Source organism: Chelonia mydas, chromosome 15, assembly GCF_015237465.2.
Source record: "Chelonia mydas isolate rCheMyd1 chromosome 15, rCheMyd1.pri.v2, whole genome shotgun sequence".
Taxonomy (NCBI): Eukaryota; Metazoa; Chordata; order Testudines; family Cheloniidae; genus Chelonia; species Chelonia mydas.
In genome coordinates, this window is record NC_057856.1 from 11,476,626 (window position 1) to 11,495,717 (window position 19,092).

Here is a 19,092-nt window from a genome sequence, read left to right on the forward strand (position 1 = left end):
TGTGATGTAGATGCCTGAATTGAGAACAAAATCATTTCACACAAAGAGCCATCAGGTGGCTGACAGACTATGACTTGTGGTCATTACCAGTCTGGGCCAGAAATGAACCAGTGACTCAGCATGGAAAAGCTCCAAACCTCATTCCTGTTTCCATGAGACATCTCATTCCTCCAGTTTATGCTGTGCTTGAGTCTTCCCTGGGCAAACTCTCTTATTCCTTTCTTCTCTTGGGATCTCCCCGGGGTACCTCATGCTTAGCCTCATTCTCAAGATTTCCTGGGTCTCATCATTAGGTTAACGTCCACCCAACCCAGGACAAAACATCCAGGTCTGTTTGGCACTTTTCTAACAGCTGGGGAACAATTCTTCTCCCTGCATCTTTGGAGGTGACGTAGTGTGCTGAGCATGACTATATGTGCATGCTGATTGGAAGGGGAAGGCTCCTGCTACAAGTTATTTTGAAGAGCACTCCCGTCCCTTGCAGGATGAAAAAATTTGAAGCGTGAGCTGTAACACACTCTATAGTTCTCCAAGAGAGAAAGGAGCTGGGAGACTAGAAAGGGCCAACTTGCCCTTTTGAGGACTTGGGTCAAAAATTAAAACATCACCTGAAGAGATGCAACTGTCACCATGTGGGCTCAAGATGGTGCCTTTGGCTCACCGATTTACTCTGTAGGCTAACGTTACTAACTCCAAAGCCAGAGAATGGCCGTGTGCTGGAGTGCAAGACAGACCTGAGTAGCTGAAGTATTGTCTCAGCAGCGCTACAGCAGGCCTCAACAGCATGAGGCAAGACCAGCGCACAGCACAGGAATAAGAGACAACTCACCTGCAGCTCCTCCTCCCTCTCATCCGCCAGGGCCCAAGAGCCTGACAGAGAGATGGACTCTCCAAGAGTTTCGGAGGACAAGGTACTGCTCTTCCCTCCCATCTCCTTCTCCCTCCCTTCACTGCAGACGATCATGAACCAATCCCTGCAGAGCTGCATCCTGGCAGCTGGCTCTAAAACCCCCTTCCTTCCCATCGCCTTGGCCTGGTTTTAGAGGAATCCCTCTCTAGATTTTTTGCTCTCCCATTGATCAGAAGGGGACCGGAAGAGAAAGGAAACATTATTTCTCTTGTACAACAGCAACCCCTCCCTTGCCAATTCAGCGCATAAGGAGATTTATAGTAATTAGGCCAAACAAAGGTTTTGCAGATGGCGGTCACTCCTTCTGCCCATCTACCCTCCCTTCCTTATCTCGCCCTTCAATCGCCATACTGCAAAGCAGAAAACACCAAACAGTACCTGAAACGGGCTCTCCTATTTGGTGTGCCCCCGGCAGAGCCAGCTGGGCCTGGACTCTCCAGTTGCGGGTGCTGCTCCCCGGCACAGCTGCCGCTGTTCCCTGAACGTAGCCTTCGGACATGAATTTTAACTTTGCGGAGGTTGTAGCAAGAGAGAGGAGGGTTAGATAAAGCTTTACAGCATCTCACCATTTCCCTGCGTGCAGATCTGGTCCCTGCAGGGTGTTTGACTGACACATCATCAGGATGGCGGTCGGTCGTAAGTCTCAGTCTCTCTCTTTTTTTCTCTACCTCCCCTTCCCTTGCTTGCTTCGGCACAGGAGGGAAGACACGACGTCACAGCTCCTAATTCCCCCGCTGGTTTGTCTCCGGCTTCCCTCTCTGTCTCTTTCCCACTTGCAACTCAGCTACGAGGTTCCCAGCTATTGCAAACAAACAGGCATTGTATCACACTTCAGCAACCCTCTGCAAAAGCAGCTTTGTGTGAGACAAAAGCAACCTTTGCCGATAAGCAGCCCCTGCTCCTCTCTAGCCAAGGTTGCCATCGAAGCTCAACTCCCAAACGAACACTCTGCAGTGTCAGGCTGCTAGTAACTAATGCACTATGATCAGAACTGCAGCCAGCTGGCCACGCACAGTTATCCCAAGAGCCAGCCTGAATGCGAGGCTGGGAGGAGGAGGAGGAGGGATGGTGGAGAAGAGGAGGAGGGAGATAACTCATAGCTTCAATTCTGCACTGCAGTAACTGCAGCTAGATCAGTTCTGGACTACTGAGCAAGTAGATGTGTATGCAGACACTCACTCTGCCAGAAAACCCTTTCCTTCTCACACTTTCCAGCCTGGGAACAGAGGAGAGGAAAGGGAGGGAACATCTTTTCTACCTCATACAGTCCAGTTAGAGACCAACACCCATCTCAGGACACCCTTTCCATCCCACACTGTCCAGCGAGGGAGCAGGCAAAGACAGAAAAAGAGAAAGAACGTTCCTTTACAGATATACATCCCTACATTGAAACAAACAAGTTCCAGTGCCAGCTTGAGGAAACAGGCTCTGCAGAAAAAGTTCAATAGATGCTTTATACAGAGCACAGGACTTCAACAATTTTTACATCCAGCAAAACTCAGAAACCAAACCACCAGTACCATGGGGGCAAGAGAGATTGTTGCAGTCTTGAAGACTGCACACCCATTTTGCATGGCACAGATTTTGGAATATTCATTGGGTGAGAAGTTCTCTTCCATATTGCAAATTATATCTGAAAGCTGTTGACTAAAAACTGGCATTTCTGTGTCTCTTGGCTGCAGCACCTGGATTGCTAAAGAGGAAAACTAGCAGCAATAGGAACCCAGAGCCAGAGATCAGAACTGAGCTTACACCTGGCTTCTGTGTCAAGTCCAACACCAGAAATATTTTATGGTTCAATATTTAAGCAAAATGGTTAAACACTGGTTTTTGTCAAAACTAAGGTAGATACCAGTTTAGTATCTCCAAAACATGCCCACCCTGCTAGTGCCACAAGTGATGTGGAGTGAGTCAATAAGGACTTTGCTGCATAAACCCAAGGTTGGATAGGAGGTTATATATTGTGCTGAGGGGAAAAGAAAAAATGGGGGCAAATTTTCAACAGAAGCGTGATCTAAATCAACAGTGTCCCTTTAAAAACAGGTTTAAAAACACTTAATCAGACTAAGGTGGAAACCATTTTCACCACCAAGATCACAAGAAATGCTCAGCATGCATGCAAGTTCCAGAATCTGTGACAAGGGAAAAAATACAGCACTGGTACAGAAAGGCCAGGAGACAAACAGTGCTGTCTAACAAACATTTTCTCCTCCTCCTCACATCTCAGACATGCAGGGACTCCTACACACAAGGAACCTGCATAGGGTTTTCCTCTTTGTTGTGATTCTAACCTTGTTCTCCAAAGGACCCCACCCACACTTCACATTTGCTATGGATGACGGAAAGGCCAGAGCAAACAAGTTTCATCTGCACTCACAATTTATTCTACTCTTCCTTCAAAAGTAGGTGAGGTAAATACACATTTCAGTACAGTCTATTTCAATGGAAACAACCCAGTTATCTCTCTCCTTTCAAAGAACTTACCACATCCTAGATCAAGAAGGCAGGGGTTTATTTCCCCAAGATTTTACAAAAGAGTGGAGTGAATTGAACAGCCAACCTGCACCCCAGAAGTGAATGAACACTGAAAATATAATTCCGTTGTTTAATGTTGAGACTACTGTAAATTCAGATAAAGTTCATGGAAAGGGAACATATGGTGGGGGCTACCCACTTTGGGGCAAAAACCATGGCATGATAGACTCACCTTCCTAGGTGAAGTACCCAGGGAGAGAGAGGGATTTCAGTACTATATAAGCCATACTGCTCCATGGCTACACAAAACTCACCTCCTCTAAGTAAGAAGCCTTACATTTCTCTTATGTTCTGTCCTACTGACCCCATTACGCTCATCAAGATGCAAATACTATTACCCATGGATGAGAGTCTGCCCCTCTTCTTGGCTGAGACCCGCTTAAATACTGACATACAAACATACATGGCGAGTTGCCATGTCAGCAGCTACTGCACAGGAGGGATTAAGGATACAGCAGGGTTTGGCTGCTCAGAATTGAAAGATGCCTGCAATGGAAGAAAGGGGAAATGACTGGATCCTGGACCATGCCAACCCTACTCTCAGCCCAAGTGTTCTGAGGAAGGGTGAAGGAAGGGACTGGCCCAACTGAGCCTGGGCATCAGTTACTGAATCCCCCCCCTCTGCTGAGCGATGAATGTGACGGATTAACACCTGGATTTCTTCTCAGATCTCAGGACAGTACAGCAAAGCCTCTCTTACTAGCTTCACTGATGGGCCTCAGAGTTATCTAACTCTTCTGTATGGGGAGTCTGGGGCGTCAGCCCCAAACCACCCCTACCTGCTTGAACTCATCCAGAATTCATATTCAGTGAATAAAGGAAGTAATGACCATCTGCACTATAAACCCCCTGTGGAGAATTATCTAACAACAAACAGCTAATCTGTCAGCTATGCAACTCCACTCTGGTCCATCAGTTCATATAAGCATCAAATCCAGTGACCCCGTTTAATTACTTGTCTTCTTATTATTTCTCAAAGCCCTTCCCTCAGGACTCCAAAAACACTAAGCCTGCGGATTTACAGGAATCAGAGACTGGATTAAACACACAACTGTACATTAAACTGAAATGACATAAGCATGCAGGGCTGGGTTTAGAATCATCCAGCCTGGATGCTAGAAGCCTCTCCCTCCCCACTTTCTTCACTTGTTAACAATATTGCCATTTAAAATATATGGTATAACTTAACACATACTGTTGGGGAAAGCTGTATGGTTAAGCATAAGCCATACAAGTGGAACAAAAGAAAGTATCAAGCAGCAAAAGGTAGGGGTATTCCAAGACCCACATCACACTATTATACAGAGCAGATCCGCTGCCAGTGACAGGTATTAGTTTATCATCAATGGTTTCATTCTTTTCCCCTGGCCATAGTCAATATCTTCTGTTTAAACTTATAGGCACAAAAAATCATCATCTCTCTTCCTTCCTCACCACCTTATTATTCTGGAGAAATCCAGCAGGAGAAACAACAGCTTCCTCAACAGACAATCAATCAGGAGATCCTGCTATTCTAAGAGCATAACAAAAAGGTGCTTTTGGACATTAGGGAAACAATCGTGGATTGGCTGCTGTAGAAGTCACATGATTTTTAATGCTGTGTATTGCATTCCCTAGATTCCTGCTGGCAGGTATGTAATCCTTAACTCTTCTTTGTGAGCGTCAAGGCCAGGGATCAGCAACCTTTGGCACACGGCCTGCCAGGGTAAGCCCCATGGCGGGCCGGACCGGTTTGTTTACCTGCCGCGTCTGCAGGTTTGGCCGATCGAGGCTCCCACTGGTCACGGCCGCCGCTTCCCGCAGCCCCCATTGGCCTGGAGCGGCGAACCGCAGCCAGTGGGAGCCGCCATCGGCCGAACCTGCGGACGCGACAGGTAAACAAACCGGTCCGGCCCACCAGGGGGCTTACCCAGGCGGGCCGCGTGCCAAAGGTTGCTGATCCCTGGTCTAGGCACTGGCTGCGAAATGTACTAGATGCCCTGATACAGCAGGCCTTTTTCCATCTCTAGTTTCTAGGATTCTCTTGCCCATTTTTTATCTCAAGCGGGCTTCCTGTAATTCCCCTTCTAAGAGAGAGGTTTGTGTAATTAGCTTCCTTTAAATGTATAGTTGCACTTCTCAACAAACAGAGAAATAAATCAACTTTTTAGAATGGCCATAAAACATTAGTTTATTCAGCGCTAAAGACTGTGCAATGTTTTTGGTAAACAGTCCTTGATCTCTTCTCCGGGGCAAGGAAACAGGTCTTATCCACTTTCGTAAAGCAACATGTAAGTTTATGGCATTCTAAGTATTTTGTAATATGGTTCTCTGTGGTTCTATAAGCATATTTGATTTCATATGCTACCTGATAAAATGCCTTTCACCCAAGGTATTCATAAAGCCAATTCCCTTCTAGGATACAGAAATCTAAAATGGAAGCATAAGGAGGGAGGGGGGGGAATGGTTGTTTTAGACCTTCCTACTAAAAAGGAAAGCTCTGTTAAGCGCTCTAGAATCCTGAGTTGGAAACTGAACGAAGAAGCTGTAAGGCCTCACATACAATTCAGAAACCTACATAAAATACTAACTGCACAAATACTTCAGACTGGGGGCCGGGGTTCTTTTTAACAAAGGGACTATTAACTCTCTCAGTGTTGGTTCCTCAGATCAGCAGAACTGAGAGATTTCTAATACACCAATTCCTTTTTCATCTGACCTGAAAACCCAAGAAAACAGTGACTAAAGAATTGGTGCTCTTTGGAAGTTAGGCCTCTCCGATCAGTATTTGGAAGTCTAAAAGTGCTTACCTTGGCTGTACAACACTCCTGGCAGCTGCAGAGGCTGACTCTGAATGAAGCTTGTTTCAGTTCCTTCACAGACTTCTTGTTTTTAATCTACTGAAATGTGACATTGACCTGGCTTTTTTGTTTGGGTTTTTCTAAGACAAGTGAACAAAACAATGGAATGTAACCCACATAAGTGTTCCTGACAAATGCACAGAAGACTGGTGCACCAAGAGGGAGGAAAAAACTCTAATCCATGCCCTGCAGAAATCATATGCATTGATGTGTCCACATTCCCATCCTATTAATCCCAAACCACGGTCCTATTTCCAAGATCAGTTGATTGTGACCTTCTGGTTCTACACTACTTCTTCCGTTTCCTGGCTGTGAAGTTGGATGTATCCACTACATTTAAGTAGGAGTCTGCTGCATTGTGGAGAGTTACATGCTGTGGAGTTTAGTATTACTCTCTTCAACAAAACAAGCTCAGCAAAAACGTGAAACTTAAGATAGTTTTGTTTTCAGCTGGATGGAGCAGAATGATTATGTGAGATCACCACTAAACCCAGCAGGGCACCAGCCCCCAGTCATGATCACCCTACACCCAGCAGTCACTACGTCCTTAAATAATACTAAATCCCAGTCCTCTGGCCTGACACTGAATCCGACCAACCCAGCACCCTACTAGACAAAGGAAGCTATGTCTATGCATGCTGTAAGGCACAGAAATAAGAGAGAGGGTTAAACATAAAGCGATCTGTGTTCTTTGTTACCCACACACCCGCCCTGAATAGATAGAAAGTATTAACCCAGCTGCGTATGCATCTTTCTATACTCTTAATACTACCCACTGATATTGCAAAAAATGTTCGCTTAGTTCATCAGGATTTCTGAGCTGTAATCCTCTTCTCATGTCAAAACAAGCCAGAAAACAACTGTCTCTCACATTTATACAGTTTCTAACAGTTTACACCCTAAATCGGGTAAATGTGGTGAACGCCCCTCAGCAGAAAAAATACATTTTACTATAATATAGCAACAACTTATTTCCCTTCCTCACAGTAGGTATATGCATTTCACCTGCAGTTGTTGCTGTTGGCCAAAATAAACCTCTAAAACACTCCTGGAGAACAACTTCTGAGATCCCCAACAGCTGGCTGGCTCGCAGTCTGTCTACTAGATCTGATCTGACTGCTTTTTGCTTTAAGAAAGCAGCACGATGCAGCTGGTCCTCCTGTCCAGCTCATGTTTCAGCCATTCAGACTCCAGGGTGGGAACTGTTAAGGACGTCCCAATATCATCAAAAGCATCTGCATTCCCACAAAGCCCCAGCTCTCTTTTTCCCCTTTAAGAGGAGGAGACAAGGCGGAAAAAACTGAAAGGAAACTAAAAAGGAGGGGGATAAGACTGCATGACAACATAGTCTCTCAGTTCCCCAGATGGCTTCCCAGCAGTGCATTTACAAAACAGCAGACTCATACCAGGGGCTTGGGAGATAGTATCCAGGCCTCGGTTAACAAATCGCCAACTGAACACATATTAAGACGGTTTAGACTGAATACCAGGGAAAGTATCTGACGGTAATGTCTGTTGATCATGAAATAGTCTCCGAAACAACCATATTACTTGGGGAATTTAAAAATTGTACTGGACAAAGCAACAGAAAATGTTCACTACAGAGCAATTCTCCAGACCAGGGATTAAATTTCATACCAGTTGGATAGAAGAGAGCATGTATGTAAAATGATCCAGTTTGGATTTTCTGTTGCTGTTTTCTGACATGTTTCCAGAAACGCTGATGTACATGTTCCCAGCCAAAGAGTACATACAGTTTTATAAAACCCTTCACAACATTCAAATAGATTGCTCAATAGGTGTCTTATGCAATGAAAGAGACACTGTAGCAAAAACTATCTATCTAAAAAAACAGTTTGAACGTGACATTGAACTCCACAACATCTTAGGACTAGCTGAAAAATGTAGGGGAAATTGTGGGCAACACTTTTGCCACGCCACCCCACTGTTCCCCCTCTCCCCTGTTGAAATTTGAACTGTTTTGAAATTTTCTGATCAACGCTACAAGAAATCAGAGATTTCTTTTGTATAATTAGACATATGTCCATACAGCACTCAGGCACCAGAAAAAACAGAGGAGAAGGTACGACACATAACAGGACACCTGGTCTAGGGATAGGATTTCACTCTGCACAGGCAGAAGAGGCAGGGTATGGAGTCGCACAGGTGGAGGATTTTTCATGGATTCTTTCTTGGGATATCCTGGTCTGTGATTCAGGATCTCCCATCACAGAAAATACTATTACTACAACACCATGTGCTGCCTCACTAAAACGGTGCTATGTAACGCTGCCTCACTTGTCCACAAGCAGCACGACAGAACTATCCCTCTGCTACCAACCCATCTCAGTAGGAAACACTGATTTGCAAAAGTGGTGAGCACCCAACAGATGCCTAAACATGAATTTAGGGACCTAACTTTAGGCTTCTATTTTTTAAAGTCTTGGCCTGTGATATTAAGCTTCCCCCCCTTGAAGAGCTGGTTTTCACCCTGTTATTTGCCGCATACAATATGAGATGTCACTATAAACTAGTGCCACCTCCTAAGGTTCATTGGGTTCTCTCTAAAGCTGTATCTTTACTTGGTTTTTGCCACTCTTACTATGCCACCATTACACAAAAAATAGAATTGCAAAACAAATGAGATAAGAACTGTGGAAGCAAATAAAGGACAGCAGTAAGGAATTCCCCTCTATTTAAACACTACTCATCTTGTCACACTGTTTATCCAAACTCACTCTTTGGCCAAGGTTTCCTTGTGTAAATTATGCTATCTGTATATCAACAATGCCACAGTATCAACAGAGAAGGAAGTGAGTGGAATTACTCCTGGATACTATATATCCAGGATACTAGGCACACAGAGGCCTTGGCCAGGAAACGTTCTCTGATAGATTTGCGCTTACTGCCACAAATTCCTTCTTCCACCTGTATGATAAATATCTCCCTCTTTCGTTCAGAGCTCTCTGCTTTGCCTCATCTAATTAAATGAAAGCTAATCCCCTTTAGTAATCATAGAAGAGACATACTAATAAGTTAATCAGTTCAAGCTATAAGCCACATAATGTCTCCAGGAAAGTTATAAAGAAAGGTCCACGCCAGAAACTAAGTGTTCTCTGTTTTCCTGTCATAAATGGAGGCAATACATTAAAAATTTAAGGCACAATGGGCCTAAATTAAGTTAAATATTGTTTTAGTCCTTCCTCTCCCTCACAAAGATTTTGTAAACTAATATAAATAGGAATATTTTCATGATTTTAAAAATTCACTGAAAAATAGCATATTCACTTTACTGCAGTGATATCCTCAAACAAACCAGTGCCGTGCTAGTGCATGAGAACCAGTTACTGAAAATGACCGTCCTAGTTTCAATGATGTGCAGCATCAGTGGTGAAAAAACAAATGAGATACGTAAAATTTCAGCTTTAAAGAAACTACATGTGGCATACATCTCTTCCATTCAGGACTGATTTAATGCTTTGATGAAGGATAATCACGAGAAGACAACAAACCCTTGAAGACCATATTTAAGCCTTTGTTTAGTGACAAATATTAATGATACATTCTGTATGAAAGTTTTCAAAATATACTTGAGGCAGAGAGAAGAAATTGCTTCTACCCAGTTTCATTTTTTTTATATTCCAACTCTACTTTTTTGTTGATCAAGATGAATCAATATTGACACATTATATATGGTTACATACTAAAATAATTCAAGTAAGAATAATTATTGAGGCACAAGTTATTGCTTATTTTTTAATTTATTTCTGATTGTGCATGAATATATACACTTTGCTAAACAGAATTAAAACCAAAGCTCTTTCACAAGGGACCATATCTACCTGCAGGTTTTCATAGAACGTAGCACAAATAATAAGCGTTTTGCCAGTACTGCAGCATTTCAAATGCCTCTCTCATCCATGTTTTCTCTCTCTCTCTAAGCTGTCCCCAGGCTCATCCCCTGGCCTTATAAACAAGGAGATAACCCTCCTCTCTCCCTTGCCAAGTTTGCTTCCAGGGATGCCAAAAAATGCAGAAGGGAAATAATGCAAAAACACAAGTCAACAAAAATAGATGCTCCAGTTTCCAGGAAAAGGCACAGTATAGCTATTATTTTGTTTAAACCCTCCATTGTTTGTAACACCCTCTTTGAAGTCTGAAAATTGTTTCTCCCTTTTCCAGGTATTTCCCATTTGGCAGCCTTCCCTTCCCCGCTCCATGAAAACATACAATGGAGAGTAAGCCAACAAAGTAGGTATCGGAAAGGGAGTGGGAAAACCTGTCAGTGTGCTGTGTGTGTACCTGCTCACCTGGAATCCTGCTTACACATTTTAAATTCTTTATGCAATTCCTCCCTACACAAATAAATCCTTCAGTACCAGTCTTGTCTAAAGCTACATCTACGCCTGTATCTCAGAACTTAAAAGCAATGCCAAAAAAACACAAGCCAGAGTATTAACACAATGGAATAAAAACAGTTTGGTAAGGAAATATTCCAATTTCACACTTCCAAAGGGTTTCTCAACAATGAAAAAAAAATTTTTAACTATGAAAAATACTTTAGTGTCCTTTTAAATATGACTACTTCCCGGAAATTTACAAGTCCAATTTATGGTACATAAAGCCACACAATCTTTTACTAGCCCTATTCTAAATAAGTTCAAGCAGTTTGGGAAAGGGAAGCCTGGAGGATAGATTGCAGATAAATCCCTCACAAACTGTTACAGTACAAACTGTTCACATCTGGTCTCTTAGGATCAAATCCAATTTGGGTCCCAAGTAAAAGTCAGTTTAGGGATTCCAGTCTAGTCCCTAATATACATATGCCCAAAACACAAAACCACACCAACTGGCCAAGCACTCAGAAATCAAAGAGGAACAGAAGGATGCTACAGGTCAGCTTGAGGCAGAGGAGCATGTTCTGCACTGGCATCAGTCCCTCATTTTCAGAAATGACAAATTTACTCAAAAACAGAGTGGGGCAAATAAAGTAGTTTGTAACTAGCTGCCTGTATGTTTTGCAACAAAACAAACCTAACATATAAATAATAAACTGTTTGGTCAATGTGGAACTCTATAATGCACTTAACGTTCCGTACATGATATGACAGTTACATGGGGTTGTGTAATTTTTCTGTTTTTTGCTAAAAATGGGTCATTTAGGTTACTACAGAACACGTCCATGCACCTGATATTCATACTTCAGTTTCATGACAACTTATAAAGACAAAGTGACAACACTAAAGATCTACAATCACTAGAGTAGAGAAGGAACCACCTTTGAAGGGACAAGCTCTCTTTAATGGTGTGGATGAACTAGAATCATTAGAGATTAAGATGATATTGTTCTGCGAGAAAGTTCTCAGAAGGTGTTCACAAGGGATCTAGATAAGAATTGCCTTCATACTAATTCTGAATAGTAGTCACATTTGCATGGTACATTCCCTATCCAAGCATCTCAAAGCTTTTCACAAATATTAATTCAGCCTCAACTTTCTTGTGAGGTAAACAAGAATTACCCACACTTTCACAGGGGAAGAAATGAACGCATAGAGAGATTATGTGACTTGCAAAAGATCATGCTGCAACTCAGTGGCAGAAGTGAGAATACTACCAATAATTCCTGAATCCCACTCCTATGTTTAGGGGTTAGACAGAGCAATCTCCTTCACATGCGCTGGAGACACTTATCATCAACTAGGATAATAAACTCATCACAAAATGTTTTTCAATGCTCATATATGTAACTGCAGAATGCCAGTCTGTATCTTTATTCTGTATCATATATACTGTCTGTATTTCCTGTTTTAATAAAAAAATTAGCTGTGGATGGCTTTGGGTGGCTTTTATGCTAGATTTCCATTTCAATACACAACAGTTAGCAAATTTTGAAAGTGCATTAAATCTTCAGATATGCTACAACTCACTAGCATTATAAGAGTACTCCAAGGCTGGGACATGAGAACATTTCTTCTACTGAGCACAAGAACTGAAGTTCCTTTACAATTGCTGCAAACCCCACGCCTTATGCTCTATGCCAGCCAATCATCTTTTAATTCTATCACTAAGATACAAGTGAAAAAGAAACGGACTTAAACTACCCAAGCTGCATCTGTTACAGCAATTGGCAGAGGAAATGTGTTGGCTGTACTAAGAAATGAGAGACACCTACAGTTCTTAACATGTCATTACATTGGCTTTAGCAAGCAGGACTGGGAAGTGAGGAAAAACGCTTTATGTCTTCTGTCGGTTCTGGTAACAGAACACAATCCAATTTTTCCCTTGTTGAAAGGCAGCAGAAAAGTTTGTAGCAAAATGTGGCATGTGGTACAAACCCATCACAAATATCTTACCTCCCATTTGCTTGCAAGCTTGATCGGTATCTCAATGCCCATTTTCTCCAGCTGCTCCTCCTTGTACTTTTCATAGTGTCTGTATCCTGCATATCCCCCACCTGTGGCCACCAGAAAGTGGAAAGGGCGCAGTCGGAATGTTCGCACTACCGGTGCAGTGTGAAGCTTTCTCCTGTCTAACAAGAAGAGGCAGATCTTTAGGAAACAGGACAGCTAAAGAGTAAAGACGAAGTTATAAGGGAGGAAGGTCAGATCAGATGCTGAGAATGTTAGAGAGGACTGTGTGTCACTGTGTATGCATGCTGTCATGTTCCACTGACACACAAAATGTGTACAAGGTCCTGTTACTGAGGATGCACATACATAAAGATGGGTCACTGCTGACCTGTGCCACCAGCAGCCACTTCCTGAAAGCATAACTTGTGATTTAAAGCATCACTGATCCCCAGCCTCCATATCAGAAGACACTCTGGAAATCATGAAAATCTTGTTTTCTCAGATTGTTTGGCTGGGGCCTGATGAAAACAGCACCCATGATGCACGAGGAAAGGAGCTGACAATATTTCCAGTACAAACCCAGATTTTTACTTTAAACAGACAAATCACAAGAAATTAGCTGAAGGCTGACGCTGGCATGATACTGGCCAAAACCAGAAGATCATATCCAGAACTCCTCCCTGGATTTTAAATATTCACTGGAGTGGTGAATGTCACCTGACCCCATTTCAAGCAAACATCTTAGATGGGAAGTATACTTGAATTCTAGCAAAAATGTAAAGATGAAGGCTCTTTCCACAGCAGAAGCAGAACTGGTCTAACTATAAAAATATTTAAATATGGTTACTGCTTACACAATTTCCGTCCCAAGCAGGCAGGGATGGTATCAAACTGTATTACACCCCTCCCACTAGGAAGTGGGGATCTATAATACCATTTGGTTAGCACAGTTCTCAGCGATACAATCCTGTCAACACTACTCAGGGAAGCTGCATTGGAACCTTGTAGCTAGCATCAAACACATTTAAGTAAGGCTGTAATTTCATAGACTTTAGAACAAAAGGGATCCTTAGATAATCTAATCTGACCTCCAAGGGCAGCCTCCCCATTGGTGAATTGAACCCCAGTCTCCCTTGTGACAGACAGGGATACTCACCACTAATAAGAAACATAGTTGTTCAACATGCTGTTCCCAGTGTGTGCAGGATGGAAGCATTTAACAAACTGCAACGGCTATGGATGGGGTTTTTTTGTGTGTTTTTTTAAATGTGCTCTTATGTTACTCCACATTTAAATACTCTTTCCAATCTTTCTCCTCTATTTCTCCGTCCATTTGATATATGCATTACTGTAATTACTCCTGAGGGCACTCTGTGCCAAAAAATTAAAAATTCTGCACACAAGGTTTTAAAATTCTGCAAAATTCTGCAAATTTTATTTGTCAAATAAATGTGGAGACTCCATTGGGGAGCATGGCACTGGCTGCACAGAGGTGGGAGATCACTGTGCTGCTCCCGCCCCAGGACATGGACTCAGCGGTGAGGTTGAACCCAACCTTGATACAGCGCAAGGACCAGGCCTGCCCCAGAAACATCCCAGGGCCCTGCTCCTCCGTGCCAGGTTCAGCAAGGCAGGATCCAAGTGTGGAAGAACTTAGTGTGGGGGAATCCAGGTGTGGGTTGTGAGGGGCAGGCAATCTGGGTGCACGTGGCTCAGAGGGGGACCTGTGTGCAGGGGGGATTGGGTGCACAGGGGCTTGTTGGGGGATTCTGGGTGCAATAGTAATGGAACTGTGCCGGGGGGTCCAGATGAAGGTGGTTTAGGCTCAGCGGGGGGGAGGAGGGGGAGTGATAGAGCTCGGCAGGGGGGTCTGGGTGTGGGGGGGTTCCAGATGCTGGGGGAGTAGGGCTCAGTGGAATGGAAATCCGGGTGACTTGTCAAGGTGGTCCAGGTGCAAGCGGAGTGGGGCTCAGGGTGCGGGGGGGAGGGGTTGAGGCTCAGTGGGATGGTCTGAGTATGAAGGGGTCTGGATGCATGGGGGTCTGGATGGGGGAGCAGCTCCCTGTACAGTGATCCCCCCACCCCCACAGCTGAGGAGAGATGGGTGCAGGAAGCGTGCGGAGAGAGTTTGCAGAGCTACAACCGGGGGAGAAATATGAGGGTGGGTCCTCCCCAGCCCAGCCAGGACTAGCAGTTGAGCCTGGCGCAGGTTTGGAGCCACCAGCCGGGTCTTCCTCAGTCCCGCCCCTTCCCCACAGTGATTTACCTCTCTGCTGGCTGCCCTGGGCACCTGAAACATATTGCTGGGGCGGGTCGTATGACCACTCTTGTGGCTTCCCTTTGCTTCCCTGTCAGAAAGTCATTTTTCTGTGGGGAAGCAAAGAAATCTGCGGGGAACATTAATTCTGTGCATGCACAGTGGCACAGAATTCCCCCAGGAGTAATTACTCCTCCTGCTGTCCCCCTGCAACACAGTTTGCCTATGCTTCATTTGCTTTTCTGATTCCCTATCTCTATCTTTGGCTTTGTATTCATTTCCTCTACTCTACCTTTCCTGTAATCTGTCTGCTCTTCACATCATCTATTTTTCATAGCTTCCATTTATATAGCCCCCTGGGTTTCTTTTATGGTTTCCAACTATCCTTTTTTCTACATTTGCCTTCCCTTCTTCAAATAGTCTGTATCTTTTTTCTCCCTTGTCAGCTGGGCACATGGTCCTAGAGATCAATGACTATGAAGTAAGAACGCCTAACCTCATACATGGGGATCAGTCACTGATCTAGGCTGGATCATCAGGATTCATGTTAACATGGTACATTGCCCAATCTTGGGCAAGGAACAAACAGCTCCACATCACAGTATTTTAGATTTATTTTCTATCTTTATATATGGGATCCCTCAAAGAGGTGCTACTTCACCATAGTTAAATATTACAAGTTTTTACAGTGAATAATCAGCTGCTGGAGACCGAAACAAGGCATTATATACAATTACAGTGTAATATAGCTTTGTTGTTCTCACCATAGAGGTCCCAACCACCATTCCTTTCATTATGGCTATATGGTAAGGGGAATCCTGAAACCCTATGGTTAGATGCAGGCAGGGGAGGAGGGGTGTCCCTGAAACTTTTTTTCTCTTGTAGCATTGGGTCACAGTATGGAAAAGGTTGAGAACCACTAATGTCGCTAATTGTTAATTGGCAAGCTCCTCTTGCACAAGAAACAAGCCTTACACATTGAAATGTTTCCATTTTCTGACAAGGAGGATACTTCTATGCTGCATTGTTACGGAGCAACAATGAGAGAGCAATAATAATGAATGCTAATACCAGTGCATTACAATAGCTGCACAAAACAAATGAGGGAAAGTGACAGCAGAAAGTGTTCTCCTCCCAAAATCTTTATAACAAAAACATTTAAAAACCCAGGTCTAACAAGCTAATTGGGTATTTTAAAATGTGTTGATAATTCTGACATTCATACTGCAGCCAAGCTGAGATTTCTCAATAATGTACCACATCAAAGAGGCAGCACTAGTGAATAAGAATCACTTGGTTTCAGAAAGAACTACCAAAGGAAAAAATCTATCTGGGTGTGGACAAACTAGATTCAGTGGGGAGTAAGGAAGCACTGCCCAAGAAACAAGGTCTCAGAATCCATTTGCCAAAGAACTGGGTATCATGTCCATAGCATTCCTTTGAAGAGTGGATGAACTAGAATCAAAACACAAAGGGCCTGCTCCTGCTCCCACTGAAGTCAACAAATAGCACTGGGCCCTGAGGTTAGGGATCACCTACAAACTAGTACATTATTTAAGAAACAAATATATTGAATCGTTAGGTATCTAAAAAGTACCAAATCCCTTTCTAGCAATGTGGCAACACAATGGTCAGATGGTTTATCAAAATCTGTGAAGTTTTAACCACGAGCAAAAAACAGCTAGCCTAGTATGCATCATTTTTGTGCGGATGCTCAACTAACCTCCAGTGCTTATACTAAAAAAGGAAACTTATCAAGTTTTTGCCTCACTGAAGTCTTGTTTACTTTATTTCATTTTTATTCATGTAAACTTAAAAAAGTGTACACTGATCAACGTGCCTTAAAATCTGTCTTTACGTATAATTAAGGCTATGACTTTGTCACGAAGGTCACGGAATCTGTGACTTCCAAAGACCTCCGTGACTTCAGCCCGCTGAGGCTGGGAGCTGAAGGGCCCGGCCGCTGCCTGCAGTGGCCGGGAGCTATGGCCCCCAAGCTCCCCAGCCACTGCTGGCGGGGGGTAGTCCATTTTTCCCGGCCGCCGTGGGTGGCAGGGGGCTCCTAGCCTCCGGGGGTGGCGGGAACCCACAGCTCCCCATGGGTGGAGAGGGGCCCCAGAGCTCCCAGCCGGGCCCCCACAGCTTCCCATTTTGTCACAGATATTTTTAGTAAAAGTCAGGGACACATCACGGGCTTCTGTTAATTTTTCTTTATTGCCCATGACCTGTCTGTGACTTTTACTAAAAATATCCATGACAAAATCTTAGCCTTACGTATAATGTACTTAAGAGAAAATAGATTAAATCTTCACTTTGGGATACTCATGCTATGGGAAAAAATAAATAATGTGCAAAAAGGTTATGAAGCTCCAGGAAAAAAATTTACATCAAGAGGAAGATATTCAGTAAAGGATGGGGAAAATTTAAAATTGTTACATGTTTGGGGGGAAAAGTCTCATTTATTTATCTCTTTAAATTTATAAAAATATCTATAGCCACCCATTCTGTGCTCTGGTCACCTGCCTTAGTAAATAAATATGAACAACTTCCCATACATAAAAAGATATCCATCAAAGCCCTCTAACACTCAGCTGCCCACCTCCCCTAAAATCAAAGGGAAAAAAAAAAAAAAAAAGGACAGACTTTGCAGTGTGCTCAGAAGCGAACAAATCTAGGCTCTGGTGAAATAAAAGGGTAGCGAGTTCCAAAGTCAAAGCACCTCTCAGAGAAGAGCTCCCTCCTATTTATATCCAGGGACTCCAGCTCAAGAGTCTCTCCTGATTTCAGCTTGATAGTATGGCATGAGGAGGAAATCCTCCCAGGTAACCAGATCCCAAACCATTTAGAGCTTCATGGGTAAAAATATAGTACCTTGAATTCCACTTGCTCAAGAGTGACTGGAAGTTTTATCTTTTCCACACTCCCCAGCACGAGTGCCAATCTTTGGAATGGCAGTGCAACATGCTGTGCCTAAGTCAAGTTATTTTTTTCTGGATGAACCTCCATCTCCTCGTAAAGGACAAAATAGGTTTTCAAACTCCAAGGTGACAAGATTGCCAGAATAAGTAACTAATTTCTGCAATGGTGCCACATTCAGTACAGCTGATACTGCCCAGTGACTTCAGCTGAACACCCTGTTCCCTAAAGATATTAAGAGTGACGGGAGTTCAGCAGTGAGCTGAGCAAGGAGCTAAGGAAAGCTTGTGTCTAGGCAGATTTAAACAAGAGGAAACAGCATCTGAATAAGGTTAGGTCTTCATATTAATGTTAGAACCTGTAAGGACAAGATCAAACTCATAAGTTGTTTCAGATCCCCTTCTAACCTCTTAATTGGGGTCCGCAAACAAGGATAAGTGGAATTTTCCTTCTCTGGACACAGGGCAGGACATAAGACCCTGCTGTAACACTTACTCCTCCATCACCACACACACAACACACACACCAAAAGTGAACTGTACAGAGCAACAGTGGATTGGGGGTGCTCAGATCCCAAACACTGGGACTTTATTGAACAAGAAAATTGTAGCTGTGTAAATATTAATAGGTTACTATGGATTCATTTAAAAGAATCGCACCATTCAGAAATGTATACACATCCTTTAGCAAAGGCTATCCTATGGGTCTGGGATAGAACTAGAGATAAAATAAATTCTTTTCCATTGCCAGTGATGCTCACTGCAAATAATCCATATTTTAACTCAACCCATGAGCCAGAGAATTTTAAAAATTGGGAGAGACATCAAATACATGCATGGTTGACCAGCTGTTCAAAGAATTTTTTAAAACTTCTTTAGAAATCAAAATTAACTTTAACTGGCCCACTCTCCTATGGTACCAGTACCTTCAAATTAGGTATTGTTTCTCAACTTTCTAGCAAAGTTGTTTTATATAGAAAGCTAATTTTAATAGAAGCAATGGCTTCTGGATGATTGGGAAGCCCTCCTCAAAAATCTAATTTATATAAATCTTCGCAGACAGCCTTCCTAACAAAAAAAGTCCATATATGACATGCTGGGAAAAGGACCTAGATAGACAAACTACCCCAGAGGAAAGGGGTTTGATCTGGAAAAGAGGACCTGCAACCTCAGTCTTTAGCAAACTAAAACAAAATTTCTTTAAGATACTGTTTCAGAGGTACTTGAGGTACCAGTCAGGTTAAAAATATATGTATAGACTAAACGAGGAGAAATGTTGGAGAAA

General features: G+C 43.1%; 1 protein-coding gene across 12 annotated transcripts in view; it reads right to left on the bottom strand.

Annotated features, from left to right (window-relative positions):
* PISD (phosphatidylserine decarboxylase) overlaps positions 1-19,092 on the bottom strand; it is a 46,160-nt gene that overhangs the window by 17,502 nt on the left and 9,566 nt on the right. For 4 of the 12 annotated variants that reach the window (XM_037879040.2, XM_037879048.2, XM_043529280.1 and 1 more), the window contains one exon: positions 12,639-12,814. In XM_037879040.2, coding sequence (XP_037734968.1) covers positions 12,639-12,814 — 176 coding nt within the window. Of the gene's footprint in view, positions 1-1,288; positions 2,097-6,234; positions 7,538-12,638; positions 12,815-19,092 lie in introns of those variants that run through there. The other 8 variants (XM_043529277.1, XM_037879044.2, XM_043529279.1 and 5 more) reach the window with 8 other exon arrangements.